Here is an 18,839-nt window from a genome sequence, read left to right as displayed (position 1 = left end):
CCCAAGGCGCTGGGAAGGTGCTAGCTCAGTCCATCCCTGGGGTAGACAGAAGGCCCCTAAAGACCTCCCTAGCTGAATCCTCGGGACCTGTGAATAGGATACATGGCAAAAATGAATTGTACAGATGTGACTGAAGTCGATATTTTAAGAGGGGATTATCCTGGATGACCTGGGTGGGCCCATCTAATCACAGGGGCTCTGTCGCCAACTGGAAGGAGGGAAGATGTAAGATGGGGGAGGTCAGAGAGATTTGAAGCCATGGATGTGGAGGGGGTACTCAGTGTGCCAGTGCTGGCTCTGAGGTGTCAGGCCCACATAAAAGGACCAGAGAAAAGCTGCTAGAGCTCCTCATGGAAAGCGTGAGAAGGAATGCAGGCAGGCAGGGGCAGTCAAGACTGGCGGTGCTGACGGCCAGCAAGTACTGACCGCTTCCGCCGGGTGGAACTGAGCTGGACCTGCACCCCATGTGAACCTGAGAGCAGGTTCTTCCCCAGACGCTCCACGGGGGAGTGCAGCCAGCTGAGTTTAGTCTAGCGACCCAGCTCACACTTCTAACCTGCAGAGCTGTTAACATAACAAATACGGGTTGTTTTAAGCCTCTGAATTTGCAGTGGTTTGTAACAGCAGCGGTAGGAAAGCCCTGCAGGCTTCTATTCTCCAGTCCCAGCCCGAAGGACCAAAACAAAGTGGTCCAAGGACAGAAGTACTTTCTCAGACAAGCTCCCTGCCAACTAGAAGACCCCCCCCCGCCCCCGCCCCTGGGCAAACCCTACTCCTTGGACCAACCAAATGTCCTCTGTGACTTTCAGGATGGCAGCCCTGGGGTAACTCCGCTTTCTGCTTTCTCCGTCTTGTCCCACAGAGGCCCTGTCTCAGGAGCTGGGGCCCTCCAGGGTCAAGGAAACTTGACTACCCCGGACTCTGGGGACTCGCGGGGCCTCAGGAATTCCTTATTCACAGTTCCTGAAATAGGATCATGGTCAAGCTGAGCGAGAAAACGGTTGTACGGCCAGTGGAGAACCGGTGCCCGCTGTGGGGCCAGGGACGGAGAAGGGGTCGGGAGGGCTGGAAGCGAGGCTTGGGCCACCAACTCGCTCCGGGACGCGGGGCCGTCCTTTGAGCTGGCGGGGCCGCGCGTGTGCCACCTGCCAGCCCGCTCGAGCTTCCTCCTGGGAGGAAACCCCTTGGAGACTGTGGGGTCGCAGGCGCCCAGCGGGGCAGCTCCCGGCCGGGCGTCGGGGCGGCGGGGCGGGGACCGGGCCGACACCTGCCGCCCGCGGGCCTCGGGGTCAGCGCGCGGGGAGGGCAGGCGGGAGGGCGGGCCCGGCCCCCTGCGCCCGCCCCGCTCGCGGCGCGCCCCCGCCCGCCCCCGGCCCGGCCCAGCCCCGCCCGGCCCAGCCCCGCGGGCCGGCCACACGCGCCCCGGCCGCCGCCTCCCGCGCCCCGCGCCCCCGCGCCGCGCCGCGCTGCCCTCCGGCCCTCCGGCCCCCCGCCCCGCCGCCCGCGCCCGCGCCCGCCGCCCGCCCGGCGCTCCCGGCGCCCGTGACCCTGCCCGGGGCGCGGGGCGGAGCGGGCATGGCCCGCCGGGGGGCCTCCGCGCTGGCCCCGGCCCTGGCCCTCGCGCCGCTGGCGGTGGTCCTGGCCGCGCTGCGCGCCCAGGGCGCGGCCCTGCAGGCCCCGGACCCCCACGCGCAGGAGACCTGGAGCCGCGAGCCCTACTACGCGCGCCGGGAGCCGCGGCCCGAGCCCTTCCCGCCGCCGCTGCCCGCGGGGACCGGGGCCGGGGCGCGGGAGCCAAGCCCGGCCGAGCCCAGGCCGCCCCAGAAGGCGACCAAGCCCAGGAAGGCGCCCGGGACCGCCAGGTTGGCTCCGCAGACGCCGCCTCCAGGTAAGGAACTGGGCGCGCGGGGCGGCCCGCCCGAGGGGTGCCCGTGGCCGTGCGCCTGTCCCTGCGGCGGCTCCCGGGCGGCTGTGTCGGGGACCCCGGAGCCCGCGACCCCCCGTGACCCCCCGCCCCGCGCCCCGGGGGCTGGGAGCCCGCGCACGCGGAGGGACCGAACCTCCCGGACGGCCTGGGCCCCGCAGGTGGAGGCGGAGCCGCGCGGCCCGGAGCTGCAGGGACCCGGCTGGGCAAGGCGCTTTCTGCCCGACGCCCCTTAGAGCCTTCCTGCAGGGCGTTTGCTTGGGAGTGAATGTAGGGTCTGGCCCCGTGAAGGGCTGGCCTGCTTTGGCATAGAGGCCTCCTGGGGGAGAGCTCAGCAGTGAGCCTTTCCCGAGCAGGGTCCCCTCTCCACCTCTCCGCTCACTCCGGCTTCCTGGGGTCCCCCCCCCCCCCCGCCCCGACGGCACAGCCCCTGGCGGGGAGGCTCCAGCGCCCGTGGGGAGGGCGCTGCAGATGGAGGGGAAGCCCGCGGCCTGGCAGCCTGCAGCGCCAGCCGCCCTCCCAGCCGCGCACACCCTCCTCTCATCCATCGCCCCTGCCAGCCCAGTCTTGGCAAATGACTTCCATTCGGTTTCACTCCTTGCAAAGGGGAGCGGGGAGACTTTCTCTTAATTGTTCCAAATGTTCTTTGCTCAAATTGCAGAGGGCTGTGGTCCTAGGATTTCAGGACTGGGGAGCGCGCAGGAGTGTGGCCAGATTCCCCGGCCTCCTAAATGGCCTTCCTTGAAAGGAGATCCATGCTGGTGGCACCATTACGGGGCTCCTGGCGCGCAGGGAGGGATTGCTTTTGTTTGGTTCAACTCTTGAGAAAGTCAGCAGGAGGCAGCGTGGGGCGGGGGGAGGTGGGGACACAGGACTCCTGAGGGTGTGCACCCAGCTCAGCAGCCCCTCTGCGCATGTGTGGAGGTGGGGGGCGACCTGCCAGGCTTCGCTGTGTGAGCAGCTTGCGGATGGGCAGGCAGTTCTGTGAGTTGTGTAACCTTCAACAGAACCATCCAGAATTTCCCATATCTTCTGGGGAATCATGGGAATTAAGATGTGTCAAACCACAGTGGTTTAATGGCAGAGCGATGAAGAGACAGCCCCGTTTGTAGAGCATCTGCTGTGCCTGTTAGGAGCTCGATGTACAACTGTCTCATCTACTCCTTTCAGTGGCTCTGAGGGAAGGGTGTTCTTTTTCTTTTACAGATGAGGAACCGTAGGCGCTGACAGTTTAAGTAACTTCGTGTCGCTCTCTGGCTTGGGAAATTTGAAAGCCCTTCTGTGCTTCAGGGCCTTTTGTGTTTGGTAGTTTGAGTCAGATTTGCATGTGTTTTTGGTTTTGGTGTCTGCTGTGTGATTAGTGCGGTGCTGGGCCTGGTGGGAGGGAGACACATACGTCGGGTTCTGGGGCTTGGTGCGGGGAGGGCACGGGGAAGGTGGAGGGAGCCCCGGACTGAGCCTGGAGACCATGCGTACTACCCAGGTCTGGGGCTCTGCACTCAGCTTCCTGGGACTTGGTGTCTTCGCCTTCAAAGGAAGCCTGTACCTGCTACCTCTCTTTGCCTGGTCAGTCGCTTTAAAAGCTTTTCCACAAAAGCTTCCAGTGTGTTCGCTGATAGCTGTGCTCGTCCACTCATCTGCAGGTGCTTACCAAGAACCTGTTCAACACCAGGTGCTGGGTGAGGTCCTGAGGCAGAGAGCACGGGTCGTCCTCTGCCCCTGTTACCATGCAAAGGTTGGCGGGGAGGCGGGGGTGGGGGGGCTTTGAAAAAGTCATCACAGTGCTGAGGGCTGGGTCACTGAACTCCAAACTGGAAAAAAGTTCTTGGAAATTCCAGAGACTCAGCTTCAAGGCATTCTGGGAGAGCTGCTTCCCCAGGCCTGCCACTCTTTCTCATGACCTGGGTTGGCTTGTAAGAGCCCCCCCCCCCCCCCCCCCCAGCTAGGACAAGCAAGGTGGGACACTTATCCCAGCTTAAAACTCCTGTCTTCCTTTTTCCTCCTGTTTTTGGATGTTTGGCCAGTGGAACCCTCCATCCCTGGACCCTTAAGTGGAGGAGACTGGTCTAAGAATGCCTCCATCTGGGACGCCTTGAGGGGCTCAGCAGTTGAGTGTCTGCCTTTGGCTCAGGGCATGATCCCGGGGTCCTGGGATCGAGTCCCACATCGGGCTCCCCACAAGGAGTCTGCTTCTCCCTCTGCCTGTGTCTCTGCCTCTCTTTCTATGTCTCTCATGAATAAATAAATAAAATCTTTTAAAAAAATGTGCAGTGGATATCACATGTTGACATTCTCCTGGAGGTGGCTGGGACAGCTGAATCCCTTCGTTAATTGAGGCCACTGCATTTTTCCATGAGGGGCTGACAGATTCCCAGAGAAACAGAGCTCTGATATGCTCAAGAGAGTGGGATCTTTTTTTTTTTTAAAGATTTTATTTATTTATTTATGAGAGACACACACACAGAGGCAGAGACCTGTATGTGTGTGTGTGTGTAAGTTCTCTGCAGTTTTTTCACATGTACCGATTTCTGTATCACTCTTACCATCAGGATACAGAGGACCTCTTATTTGTTTACTTATTTATTTTATTTTGAGAGAGAGTGCACTAGAGAGCACAAGCTCAGGTGGGGAGCAGAGTGAGAGGGAGAAGCAGACTCCCCGCTGAGCAGGGAGCCGGATGTGGCTCTATCCCAGGACCCTAGAATCATGACCTGAGCTGAAGGCAGATGCTCAACCGACTAATCCACCCAGGTGCACCTGAGCACCTCTTTTTTTTTTTTTTTTTTAGATTAAATGGGACTCACTATTGGACAGTTTCTGAGGTCCTCATTGTGAACATCAGTTAATCCCCAAATTTCAGGACTTGGAGGAAACCACGTGGTCATCACATGCAAATTCTTGTTGACTGTAGGATTCCAGCACTGGGCTGTCTCATCTCTACTCACATACTTCCACCAATGGGCTCTTCACACCTCGTTCACTGGATGAGCAGTATTGATTGCTAGAGTGTTCTTTCGTCGAGAGACCTGACTACCTGCTTCTTTCTCATTCCATTTATTCAGCTGTTCCTAGCCAAATTCAATAGTTTCTAGGTCTTTGCAGTTGGAATGCTTTGGGATCCAGAGACTGAGTCCCAGGTCCCCAATTTCTGTGATCCCAGCACAAGGAATAAGATAGGGACCGCGTTTTTGGCATGTGGGTGGATTTAGGGTGTACTTACCTTGTATGTCATCTCCAAATTGACGAGCTTGGTTTGTAACCATACTTCTGGGAGAGAATAAAACGGAACAGAGAAGTAAACCGTAGTTGATAAAAGTCATTTACCTTTTCCCTCCCAAGTGGTGGTAAGAAACAAACAGGCCAATAAACCAGACCCTAAACTGGTGACCTGAGGACTTTTTTTTCTTCCCCCTCCATTGGGCCTTGGTTACTTTGGGGTTCCTGCTTGTTTGTTTGTTGCTCTCTTCCAGGGCTGGTGGGAATGCGCCACTGTTTGGAGTATGGGCACGCCCGCATCACACCCGCGGTCCTGGTCCATAGTCTGGAGCCCGTGGAATGTGCAGAGTGGGCGGCGAGCCACGTTTGTTTGTATGTCTGTGCCCAGAATCAGCGAGTTTGGGTTTTGTACTCTGCAGTGCCCCCGCCGCCGGGGGAAATAACCAAAGGCTTGTTATTTGAGCATATGTGGTTGTAAACAAAGCCCTTTCTGTTGTGTCCTGCAGGCCATTTGCTGGAAAGGGCCTCACTTTTGAGCTTTGCCTGGTCTCTCTTCAGAGTGTCTTGCTGTGTTTGGCCTTTGGATGGAAACATCTTCTCTTGGGCAGAGCTGGAGTGTGAAGATCAGGAGAATGTTTTTGTCAGTCTTCCGCCGTGTATTTTAAAAGCAATCACAGTGCTCTCAGCACATGTGAACAAATAGCAAAAACTCTTTACATCAGGATATTATATATTCACTAGAAGAATTAAATCCAGTGTATGTCCAGATAAACCCCCTACAGAACCCTGAGGGAAAGGACATTTAATAAAAATAGGTTGCTTGAGGGGCGCCTGGGTGGCCCAGTCAATTAGTGTCTGTCTACCTTTGGCTCAGGTCATGGTCCTGGGGTCCTGGGATCGAGTCCCCTGTCGGGCTCCCTGCTCATGCTCACTCTCTGTCTCTCTTTCAAATAAATAAATAGGGATCCCTGGGTGGCGCAGCGGTTTGGCGCCTGCCTTTGGCCCAGGGCGTGATCCTGGAGACCCGGGATCGAATCCCATATCGGGTTCCCGGTGCATGGAGCCTGCTTCTCCCTCTGCCTGTGTCTCTGCCTCTCTCTCTCTCTCTCTCTCTCTCTCTCTCTCTCTGACTATCATAAATAAATAAAAAAAATTAAAAACAAACAAATAAATAAATAAGATCTTTAAAAAAAAATGTTGCTTGATGTGCATCAGCCAGCAGCTTTCTAAGACACCACCTCTCTTTCCAAGATGCTTTCCAAAGTCAACTATTCAGGCTGGCATGCCCCTTGCCCATGCCCGTGGTTCCAGAAAACAGGGTCTGTGTGTGGATAATGAAGGGGAGACACTCCCATGGTAGCGGAAGCTCGGCTGGATGCTGTGGTTCTTAAAACTAGCCATCGTGTTCTCTGCGTGTCCCCGGTGTCCATGGCTACCAGATCTCATGGTGGATGGTACCTTCAGGGCCAGGACAAGGGGGGGCCAGGGCCTCCAAGGCTGGAGTGTGGAGGTGAGGTTCTCCTTCAGATATCTCCAGTGGGCCAGGGAGCCTGAGCACTCAACCTTGGCATCTCCAGCAAGGCCTCTGCCCTCTGTGGCCTTCTGAGGTCCCTGCCACCATAGGTGCCACTCTGGGATCATGAAACCCATGAAATTAGGGTATCTTTGGATGACCAGGGGGAAGGGCTGGTGTCTTTAACTGGCTGGCATCCAGTTGGCTACTCATCCAGGCATCATAGAATGGTTGAGAGGGGCACAAAACACCTCCCGAATGTTAATTTAAGACTCCAGTGTCCCAGATTTTTATGAAATACTCAATCACACAAAGTATGTGTCATTGTTTGGCAGTTTGTTCAGGATTCAGAGAGAGCCGGGACCAAAGTTGGCTCTGCCATTCATGGGCGCGTGTGACTTCTCCAAGCCTTGAATTCTTTGCTGACACGGGAATGATGATAAGCCACGTTTCCAGAGGTGTGACAGGTCAACTTCCAGCCTCCCGCCCTCGGAGACATGGTTCAGGGATACCTTCTACTCAGTTCCCCATAGTCTCCAGCCCGGCTGAGTCCCAGGGGGTCCTGCTCAGCACCTGAATTCCTGGAGTTTCCTTCTCTGGGTCTTTCTCTCTCCACTCTTGCACTTAAACTTCATGAAGTCCCCTCCCAGATACACTCCTGCACCTAAGGCTGCAACTCGGGCTATTTCCAGATGGAACCTAAACCGAGACAGGCAAGTGCCAGCGGTGCCCTCCCCAGCTGCTGCTCTTAACTTGGTGGCTCTAGAAGGGCAAAGGGCTTCTTATTTGGTTGCAAGTCAGGAAGGCATCTGCTGCTGCATGGGGCCTGGGAGCGGCTGGCCCTCATGCCCCTGGGCCCTGGTGGAGACCAAGTCTGCACAAAAGGCTGGTCCAGAGAGCACAGGATGGCCAAACAGTTTCCCAGGGAAGACACCGCTGATGGGGGAAGGGGAAAGCTTTTGCTTGATTGGTTGATTGGCTGATTTTGGCCTGGATCTGGAAAAAGTACTTAGAAAACTATACTCATGCCCCCATCTCCATCCCAGACCTTCAAGGTCACTGATTAATGGAAGCAAGTGTCTCATTCAACCACTCAGCCTGCCTTTCAGGATCTATCCGGTCTCCCGATTCTTGTTTCCATCAGTAGCTTGACTTTCTCAGAACTGCCTAAGACACAGGCTGTCCCTCCCTGTGTCATGGCCCTTCTCCTGCTAACACCCACATGGAGCTCGCATTTCTGGCCGCTTCTGCTGAGGCTTTTCCATTCACCTGCGAACTCCTGCTGGCTCTCGTGCCTGAGGATCCCCTGCAGACGTGCATGTGTGGTGCTGCTTTAGAAAGCTGTAATTATTGTCTGGCCTGTGAATCTGCATTCCCAGGGAGCTCTGGAGAACCTGCAGAGTGTTTGGGAGAGGCTTTCTTCTCCTGTAGGTTCCTTAGCAAGAGGCAGGAGAGGAGCTTAGGGCCCTGGGCTGAATCCTTCACGAGAGAGAGTGCAGATGCTGTTGGGCTGGAATTTCCTGGGGAAAATGCAAATATGCAGCAAAGAATTTTTTCGGTTTCTGGGGGGTTGCTACTGTAAGCTCCTTGTATAAAGAGGGGAAAAAATAGTTTCCTATCAACCAAGAAGCATGATGTTTATCGCCATAGACCAGAATAGAACATGTGGCCCGCATCGGCACTCCGCTTGCTACTTTTAAGGAATTCAGTTTTGTCACGCAGCCCAGATGGGGTTCTTGATTTCCTTCTCTGTACACTACTTCCACTGTGCTTTCTTCTTTCATCTCTGCAGACCGTATGTTGCTTTTCTTGCTGCAAGAGACGATGGGCCTGGGGAGGGCCCTGCCTCAGAGTCCGCTTCCGGCTCTCCGGCCTCGTGGCTCTGGCACTGACCTCGGGAGGGCCTCCTCCCCCTCCATGCCTCAGTGTCCATCTGCAATTCCATGTTCGTAATAAGCTTCCTGCCCTCACTGGGTGCTTGCTGAGTCCCAGCGTGGTAATGCCCAGGAAGATGCCACCTTGCAGGTTGTGAATCATGCTCTACGCATGAGCCGTGGGTCTTCAGTGGGTGGAATGGGGCTTTGTGACGGGGGCTCGATGGCAAATCAGTGATGGAAGGACAGACCCTGTCTTTTGTTGGGTGGTTCCTGCAGAGCACACACCATCCTAAGCGCTTGACATATATTGTTTGACCCTGCATCACTTCTACCGAGGCAGGTGCTTGTCTTGTTGATGAGCGATGGTGAAGTGGGGCCCCCGAGGACACGCCGAGGTCAGTGCAGTGGCAGGGCTGGGATGGGATCTGCGGGCCGGTGATGAGCTGGAACCACATCCCCTGTCTCTGCTTGTCTGCCAGCCCCTCTGGGATCCTGTTCCCCACATGTCGGTCCCCTTGGGGAGTCAGACTCCCAGGGCTTTGAAATCAGCCCCTCAGCTGGGCCTTTACTGACTCCCCAGAACTGCTTGGGGACATTTGTGTCACGAGATCCGATGCACGGGAGGTGAGCCTGACGGTGTCACCAGGCCATGCTCTTTGACTCTCACTTCTGTGTTGGGACAGGGGCTCCAGAGAGGTTGCCCTGCGAGAGAGAAGGCTTGCAAACCAATGGCCAACTTCTGGGGAGGATTGGGTTGGAACATTCTTTTCCAGAACTTTGGCTTTTTCCTCATGTATTTTGTAAAACTTTATTTCTCCTTAATATCTTATCTTTCTGCCAAATCAGACTCCACACTCTTAAAGGTTATAACACCAGCTTTTCTGAACAGTCAGGATCTTTACAGAGCCCCAGCCAGGCCCTTTCAGAAGGGGCCATATTTGCCATCTTCGGAGGTCACCGGCCATGACCTTCCATCCCACAGAACTGGGACAAATGCTGAGGTGACATCAGGCTGATGTCAGTTGCTCCTGGGTCCTCTGGGTCAGCTCTCTGCCTCTGGCCTTTCCAAAAATTTTGAGTTTTTTTTTTTTTTGACTTTTTGAACCCGAGGGGGACACTTCCATGAAAAATGAATGATACTCCCAGCAGACACCACCCCAGAACATGATGGAGAGAGCATTAGTCTTGGCTGGACGCAGTGTGGCCTTTGAATTTTTTTGAAGATTTAGGGTTTTCTTGATAAGTATCTTTTTTGGGGGGCAGGGGAGAGACTGTAGAACAGCCTGAAATGATTCATTAATTGGCACACAGTCCACTAGATGTTTTTGGTATTTCAACTTGATTTTTAAAGTCCAAGCTAAGTATCCTTCTCCTGCCCCTCCTCTTATTTTTGTCTGTTTATCATTCAGTGAGTCATTAGTATGTCCATTCACTCATTCATCACAGCTTACACCGGACTCCAGAGACAGAGCAGTAAGTAAAACCAGACACAGTCCCTTCCCTCACGAACAGAGCAACATATGTCATGTGCATGCGATGCTGCTGCCCAGCACAGGTGTGTGGACCTGCAGTGGGGGCTGCTGGTACCCCGCCCAGGCCCTTGCCTGCAGGTATACCCATGTCCCAGCCACTGGGGTCTTGACTGTGATGGCTCATGGCTGATCCCTTCTCTGGAATATTGCCCCTGGAAGCTTGGTTCTCACTCCCCAGTTGGTCCACCTGTAGCACAGAGGCTAAGCAGCAGTAGGAAATGTGCCTTCTTGTCTCCAAGTGGAGACAATGCTGTGTGTAGTTTCTGTTGAAGAGGTCCCTATGGGATCAAGCTGAGTCAGCCTCTGGCTGAGAAGGAAGACAGCCTTATTTAGCTCCTTCCTCTGCCCTATCCTGCTTCTCCCTCCCCTTTCCTTTTAGAGTCCTCCTCCAATATACCCCATGCCACTGAACCCCTGCATCAAGCTCTGCTTAGAGGCAACTCGCCCCAAGACAGATGCTGTCAGAGCCCATCAAAGGAGGCATTGATTTAGCTGGGAAGTCAGGAAAGCCAAAAAGAGGAGATGCCAGAACTGAGATTTGAAAGATTAGCAGGAGTTAATTAGACAGAGGTGAATGCAAGGGTGCTCCAGGAGGAGGAACAGCATGTGCAGTGAAGGTTGCGAAGAGGCCAGTGTTTCAGAAGTAGAGGGAGCTCAGTGTGAGAGGAAGCCGAAGAGGCCAGGGGCATGGGCAGGTAGCCTTTCTAGGCTCTGGTAAGGATCTCTCCAATTGGTGGGGGCATCCTCACCCCTCACTCCCACCCCCAGGTACCCAGCCAGGACCCTTGGAGAGAATTGGAAGGTGGAGCCCAGCATGGTGGGAAACGCTAGCTCTGGGGTCAGAAGTCCAGAGCGCCAGGTCCTTTTTATCAATTAGGTGTGTTATCACTTTCTGGGCCCCAGAGTGGGTCAAAGTACTGCCACAGGGTATTTTTGCAGTCTTAGAACACCGAAGACCTGCACGGATACATTGTCTTTATGAGTAGTTCTTTCTTTAAAAAAAAAAAATCAACTTTATTTAATTTCAATTAAATAATATATCATGTATTGTTAGTTTGAGAGGTAGAGTTCAGTGATTCATCCCAGCACTCATTGTATCACATGCCCTCCCTAATGCCCATCACCCAGTTACCCCCTCCCCTCTCCCTCCAGTGACCCTCAGTTTGTTTCCTATGGTTAAGAGTCTCTTATGGTTTGTCTTCCTCTCTGAAGGGTTTATTTCCCCGGGTGTTGGGAATAACACGCTTCATCTCCTAAAACCTCCAGTACCTCATGGTCCAGGGTGCCGTCCCTGGGGACAGGGGACGCAGGAGACGATTGAGCTCTCACCGTCTTGGGAGGACTCTGACATATGTGGAAGTAAAAGCATTTCTCTCTTTCTTTTTAGGTAAGAATAGCAACAGAAAAGGCGTGAGAACCAAGAGCTCTGAGAAAGCTGCCAGCGATGATCACGGCATTCCGGTGGCCCATGACGATGTCAGAGAGGGTGAGTGAGGCTCTGCAGAGAACCTCCTGCTGGTTCCATCACTGGCCCAGGGAGGGCAGAGGCCCCTGGTGCAGCTGGCAGCTACAGATCCCCCTGGGGCTGCCTCTCAAGCCTCTTCTTTGCCATTATCGTTCCTGGGTGAGAACATTCTGAGCTGCTTGCTCCTCTGCAGTGTATGGTAACCCACAGCCACCTTTTCTGCACTGGCTCACCTGAAGTCATTTCTGAATCTCCTGGGACCTTAGGTCGCCTTCCTAGCTCTTCTCCCACTCAACCCCAAAACAATCTCATTTCCTTTCTTGTGGGGCCTCACAGCTGCCTATGTCCATGGGGTGTACATTTCTTATCTCCCAACCAGACCTAGAGGCCTCTGGAGTCAGAGAGCCAGTCTTCTGTTTACAAACCACATAATGCTAGTCTTGGGATCTTACTCCCTCATATAAATATTAGTGTTTAAATTACTTACCTCAGGTTGGTGGAAGCCATTAGTTCTAGATGCCTACCTAGGCCAACTCTGGCCTACTTGCAATAGCTCTTACTATGACTGACTATTAGCATTACTGTTACTGTATCTGTATTACCTTAAGCTCTGGTATCCAGGATCGCACTTCTGCTAATGCTGATTGCAAGCCTTTCTTAAGTGCTTCAGTTCTCAGAAGCTTAAGGCTAAGATCCTGGGCCTTATATTTGATATCTCCCAATGCTTCCCTGGGTGTGGTGGACATTATTGGTGTCATCATCACCATTATCCACATTTTATGGATAAAGAGGGTGAGATTTGGTGGTATGTGCCACGTGCCTAAGGCTATGCAGCCTCTAAGAGGCAGAACAGGGGTTTGAACTCAAGATTTTCTGGTTCTAGACTTTCTGCCCAGCAGCACAGCTGCTTAAATAAACACAGCATTTCACAAATTTGCATGTACGGGAGGCAGGGTCCGTTGTCAGCTGCTACGTGAGGCTGTATAACGTGTCACAGAGTCGATTGTCATAAGGGAATTATGTGTTCCCTTAGGCATGATGTAGTGGTCAGGGGCTGTGTTTCTTTTCTTTTTTCTTTCTTTCTTTCTTTCTTTCTTTCTTTCTTTCTTTCTTTCTTTCTTTCTTTCTTCTTTCTTCTCTTTCTTTTTTTTTAATGATTTTATTCATTTATTCATGAGAGACATAGAGAGGGAGGCAGAGACATAGGCAGGGGGAGAAGCAGGCTCCCTGTGGGGAACCTGATGTGGGACTTGATCCCAAGACCCCAGGATCATGGCCTGAGCAGAAGGCAGACTCTCAACCACTGAGCCACCCAGTGCCCCCCGGGGGTGGGGAATTCTGTGTTTCTAACCAAAAACTGGCCATCAAAGAAATCATATGAATGACTAACAGTACATCCTAAAATAAAAAGAGAAACTCAACGACAGTGAACTTCTACAACCACTTACCAAATGAGCATTATATTCCATCTTAAAGCGGGCAGGCATGTACCATACCCATTGCCATCAGGAGGACCCAGCATATTGGGGAAGGACATGTGTTGAGGACACGTGTGATGTGGGGCTGTGCTTCTGCTTGTTCAGCCTGGTGAACCCTGCTGCCTTTGGGGTCTTGATGGAATGGGTAGTGATAAGACTTCCACCTCGGGTGGGCCTTGGGCATGGCTTTTGTTCCCTTGTCCAGGCAAGCTGATCAAAACACCAGCTGTTCCTTTAGGATCACAAATGCCACAGGGTACAGCAGCTTCTAGTGCTGGCCTGCCCTCTCTATGCACTTGCTGTCATCCTATCTGGACCTCAGAGTCTTTTACTATCTTGTTAATTTTTAAGTGCTTTAAATAACAAATATTTTGTCTAGATCTTTTTTTTTTTTTTTTTTTTTTTTTTTAGTTTAGCACAGGAGTTGGTTTGAATTATTTTAGTTATTCATTACCAGAATTGGAAGTCATTCAAATTTGGGGAGGCATTTTCAAAAAGATTTTTTAAGGCCCATTTCTTTACACACACACACACTCACACACACACACACACCAGCCCACTTAGAATTGCTCCCATGGCCTCAGAGTTCTGTCTGAATGGGCTGGGGTCCCTGGTCTCCAGGGCAGCCACCGGGGCTCTGATTCACTGAGTGCGCTACAAGTGACTTTGGTCTATGAAACTCCTTTACATTGCTCCTCCATTAAAACGAAATTGAAGAATTAGGCATCACCTGGGAGGGGAGAGAAGCTGTGTGTGTTGGGGGGCGTGACAGGCAATAGGGATGGGAGAGAAGAGGACTTCAGCCATGGAGGTGCTGTGCATGGAAGCAGGTAGCAAGCAGGTAGCAAGCAGTTGGGAACACCTAATGAAGGGGTGTTCATTAGGCAGGGATGCCTGGGGGGTGGTGCGGGGTGGCATGGGGCCTCAGAGGTACCACCGGGCACTCTCAGCCTCCATTCTGTCTCTGCTCAGGTCTCCCTGGGGGAACCTGCTGGAGAGGCAGCAGAATGAAGGGGTTGGGTAGCAGGTGGAATGGATGTCACCTGCATTGTGTCCGAGGTGGCGGGTCAAGCAGATGTCACCTAAGTCATGTGCGAGGTAGCAGATGGAATAGACGTAACCTATAGGGTGTGCAAAGTGGCAGATGGAGGAGATGTTACTCGCTTCATTTTCAAGGTAGTGGGAAGTACAGGTACTAGCCCCAGCTGGTTATGTGAGCGGGTGACACCAAGGGCTTGTGCCAGACGCAGACTCTCCCCTTAGGAGCTTTTGCTTTGAGGGAGAGAACATGTACATGGGCTGAGAAGCGTGTCAGCTCTGGCGAGCATCCAAAATGCATCTTGGAGATTGTCCTAAAATAATTGGTGCAGCTGGCTGAATTATTGCTCTAGTGCTTCAGCTTTCCTTGGGTCTGCCCCTTGGCCGTGTGACTTTTTCAGTTCCCTTCATAAGACATGAGAGCCCCCTGACTTTGGGCCGGTCCGTGTGCCTCGCTGAGTCCCGTGGAATAAGGTGGAGTGCCGGGGTGCCCGTTCTGAGCTGAGGGCTTCAGAGGATTTGCTGGTTTCTCTTTGCTTCTCAGTTCTGGCCTCTGCCTCCTTTTTGTCCCCCAGCCAGACGGGCTTGTTTCTCACACCATGTCCTGTCCTGAAACACATGGCTCACGTGTTTTTCTCCAAAGGAAACTGGACAAGCATCTAAGTCGGTGATTGAGAGAACAGCGTTGGATCAGGCTCTACCCTCACTGCTGGTGCAAGTCTGGGCAAGTCCCTAATGTCTCTGTGACTCAGTTTCCTCCTCTGTAGAGTGGGGGACGAGATCCCTTTACAGGGTTATTCTGAAGGTTCATTAGTGTCCAAGGGGCACAGCACACACAGCACACAGCACGCTCTCAGCGAGCATTAACTATGGCTTTTATTTGCCATCTGGGATTTTTTTTTTTTTTTGGTGCCTCAGTTATAGGAGTTGGCAGACATTTTTAAAGGATCAGATCGTAAATATATGGCTTATTGGCCAAGAAGCAAAATTGAGGATATTATGTCATTACTTAAATAACCATTTAAAACGTAACCATTAAAAAATACCAAACCATTCTTATCTCTTGAGCCTTACAGACGCAGGTGGTGGCCTGGATGTGGCCATGACAGGGCCTGAGGCTTGCCAAGCTCTGCCTTAGAACTTCAGTTTTCTGCAGATGCTGCCTCCAGGAAGACTGCCCTGATCAACTGTCTTTCATTTTCCTACATCTCCTCCTCAGGTCCCGGTCCCTTCCTTTCTCACATCCTAGTGATTCCTATGGTGGCTCTTCTCGTCTGTGAGGATATGAGGACTCAGAGCTTGGCCTGCTCTGATGCTTCTCGGGATACACTCAGGGCCGTTGTAGCACATGACAAGAATGTCAGACTCCTTCACTGAGCACCTGCCCTGTGCTGGAACTGGTGTTCTGTATGCTCAGGTGGATTCTTCGCGGCCCGGAGGAGCAGGGCTAGCCTCCGCAGGAAATGCTCTTTGATCTGTAGGAGAGGAACGTGATTTCCCACCATCATGGAGGTAGAGTGGTTTTCCCAAAGCGATGCATGTTGGTGAACGGGATCTCCCTCATGCCTGGGCTGGGTGAGATTTGAGGCCTCAACCAGGTATCATGTTTGGGGATTGGCCTACTTCGTGTGTGCGTGTGTGTGTGACACTTGAGAGTTTTTCATTGTAGCAGAGACAGTATGGTTTCTCATCCAAGCCCTTGTTGTGAGCCTTTCCCCAGGGTTGCCTGGCTGGGCGCCTCTCTGGGGCTCAGCTCTGGGCTCCCCCAGACACCTGGCACTGCTGCAGAGGGCAGGGGAGGGAGTCCAGCGTCCTGATTCTGGAGGAGGAGTGGCCAGCATGGTCCTGGCTGCCCTAGCAGATGTGATGATACACAAGCCACATCTGTATTGCAGACCTCTTTGGAAGTGAGAGTGGAGGCAAGGGGCCAGAATCGAGATGGGATCACATCCCTCTTGGACACAGCTCGCTTGAGGAGCCTGATGGATGTGGGGCCTTGGGATACAAAGGGCTCCTCTGGGCCTTGCTAGCTCCTCCACTTTCACTGTCTCAAATGTGCCACAAAGGATATTCTTCAGTCTCTAAGGTGAAACATGTCTCATAAGGATTTCCTAGCCTTCCCTTATAACAGGGAGATATATATTTTGTTCCTCCAGTGGTTTCATGGCAGGGCCTTCACTGGGTTCGATTAGGGATCCTGGGCTCACTGCCACCCGCAGTGGGCCGTAACCCGAGTGTCTGTTAATGCCAGGTGGGCTGTGTAGCGAGCCTGGGGCCGCAGGCTGCAGAAGCCTTGGCTTGGAACCTGGGCCACAGTGGACCTGCCGGTGTTCAAATACCTTACCTGGTAAGGGGCCAGGGGCCAGGGCTCCGATGTGCTTGGGAGCACCCATGGGCTCCGCTCATTTCTGTCACCCAGCTGAGCCCAGGCTTGGTTCTGGTCGACCAACAGTCACATTTGTCCATACACAGAGCAGAAATTCTAGTGTGGCGACTTCTTTGAGTCCATGCAATGAAGGCCAGCACACATGCTGCTGCTTCTTTTTTTGTGTGTGTGCATTTTTTATTGGAGTTTGATTTGCCAGCATATAGCATAACACCCAGTGCTCATCCCGTACAATGCCCCCCTCAGTGCCCGTCACCCAGTCACCCCATCCCCCTGCGTGCTACTTGTCATTCTGGGGACCTTGTTCCTGTGACAGTCTGCCTGTCTTCTTTCTGTCTTCTCCATCCTTCCGTGATGAGCTCCTCTTCTGGAATTCCAGGTTGCTGACTCAGGATGGACTGAGCAGAAAACCGAATTTGCCCTGAGATACCCCAAAATTTAAAAAACAAAATGAGAAACTTAACTCACTTAGCGTGGAAGTTGTTCTAAAATAGATTTATTTCCTGGCTTATGAAACACTTTGACTATGAAAGTAGTGGATGCTCCTTGTAGAAAATTTGGAAGATAAGTGAAAACAAAGGAGGCACTAAAGAAAATTCATAGTGTTATCTGCCAAGGATAACAACAGTCGACATTTGGAGTCTGTCTCTCTGGTCTTGTCTGTGTGTGTGTGTGTGTGTATGTCCATGGTGTCTATGTGTGTGTCTGTGTGTGTCCGTATGTGTCTCTGTGTTTCTCCATGTGTGTCTGTGTGCATCAGCAACACAATTACAGGTATGTGTGTAGGTGACACACACACTTTCTATAAAATTGAACTAGTCTTGTTTCGTAATCTTCTCTTCTCACTTAACGTGCTACTGTTCTGTTCTTATGTCATCAGATATTCTTTCATGACGTGATGTGAAGTGCTTTTCCATTTTATGATGGAGTCACAGCTGTTCCTCTCAGGTTGTGAAGATTTCTGTCCTCCTCTTTCTGTCTGTGTCTTTGCTTACCCACTCCCCGAGGTCATGTTTCTTAGAGGAGGAACTGCATGGAGTCATCACTGCCCTCTCAGAAGGTTCATGCCAACATTTACAGTCTTTTGTCCCTTTTCTTCTCGTGTATGTGTGTGTGCATTGTTTTGTAAGAGCTCTTTATAGGTGAAGGAAGGACAAGGAACCGTCTTTATGCACTGCAGTGTACTGAGTGGAGCTCAAAGCCCACTCTCCGTTTGTTAGCTGTGTGGTCTTGGGTGTGTTATTTAACTTCTGTGTGCCTTAATTTTCTCAAATACAAAATGAGGTTACTAATTGGACATACCCTGACTGACAAATAGGTTCCATTGCGTGAATTTCGTCTTGGTCATACATTTTTTTTAAAGGCCTCTAACAGGGCAGGAACACAGAATGATCTATTCCTTGAAAGGTCGAAAGAATGAGACAGGAAATTCATTTGAACTAGGCATTTCCCATCAAAGACATTCTTTGATAAATCTACTTTCTTTCATGGTTATTGATCTGATTTTCTAATTTTGTTTTTTTAGATTTTAATTATTTATTAACGAGAGACACAGAGCAGCAGAGACACAGGCAGAGGGAGAAGCAGGCTCCCTGTGGGGAGCCCAATGCTGGACTTGATCCCAGGAGCCCGGAATCATGCCCTGAGCCGAAGGCAGATGCTCAACCACTGAGCCACCCAGGCGTCCAGATTTTCTATTCTTTTAGTTAATTTGGATAAGGTTGAGTTTGAAGACATCGTCACTCTGTTGATGTATCTTCTTTTTGCAATTTATGTACTTATTTTTTGTTACTTTGTCAGCTGCCATTTTTAGGTGTTTTAGAGAAGTTTTTAGATTTGGGGGTTTAGAAAAAAATGGAGGGAGAGTACAGAGACTTCCTATATATCTCTGCTCCTCCTCTGGGTTCCATTATTATCAACATATTTGCATCCTTTGTTACAAGTGATGGGAATATTGGTACATTCTTAGTAACTTAAAGTCCATAGCATGCATGAGAGCTTGCTGTTTGTGTTGTAATGTTCTGTGGGTTTTGACAAATGTATAATAACACGTAGCTACCCTCACAGTACCATATAGAACAGCTTCACTACCCTAGAAATCCCTGGTGCCCTACCTACTAATTTCTGTTTCCCTTCCCTGAAACTCTGGCCACCACAGATCTTTTTACCGTCTTCAGATTTTTGCCTTTTCCACGATTTCATAAAATTAGAACCATATAGCATCTAGCTTTCTCATTTCTTTCATAGTCATATATGCATTTAAAGTTCCTTCATGTCTTTTCGTGGCTTGACAGCTCATTTCTTTATATCACTGAATAATATTCCATTGTCTGGCTATACCACATACATTTGTTCATCCACTCATCCATGCAGGGACATCTTGGTTGCTTCCAAGTTTCAGCAATTATGA

At 51.8% G+C, this 18,839-nt stretch overlaps 1 protein-coding gene across 1 annotated transcript in view; it reads left to right on the top strand.

Moving 5' to 3' along the window:
* The first annotated feature begins 1,564 nt into the window (after positions 1-1,564).
* Positions 1,565-18,839, top strand: part of CPXM2 (carboxypeptidase X, M14 family member 2) — a 128,280-nt gene continuing 111,005 nt past the window's right edge. The window contains exons 1-2 of the mRNA XM_055300648.1: positions 1,565-1,888; positions 11,450-11,548. Coding sequence (XP_055156623.1) covers positions 1,576-1,888; positions 11,450-11,548 — 412 coding nt within the window. The 5' untranslated portion in view covers positions 1,565-1,575. The remainder of the gene's footprint in view (positions 1,889-11,449; positions 11,549-18,839) is intronic.

Source organism: Nyctereutes procyonoides, unplaced genomic scaffold, assembly GCF_905146905.1.
Source record: "Nyctereutes procyonoides isolate TBG_1078 unplaced genomic scaffold, NYPRO_anot_genome, whole genome shotgun sequence".
NCBI classification, from domain to species: Eukaryota; Metazoa; Chordata; class Mammalia; order Carnivora; family Canidae; genus Nyctereutes; species Nyctereutes procyonoides.
The sequence above is the reverse complement of the archived record's forward strand: the minus strand, read 5'-3'. Positions and strand labels throughout refer to the sequence as shown.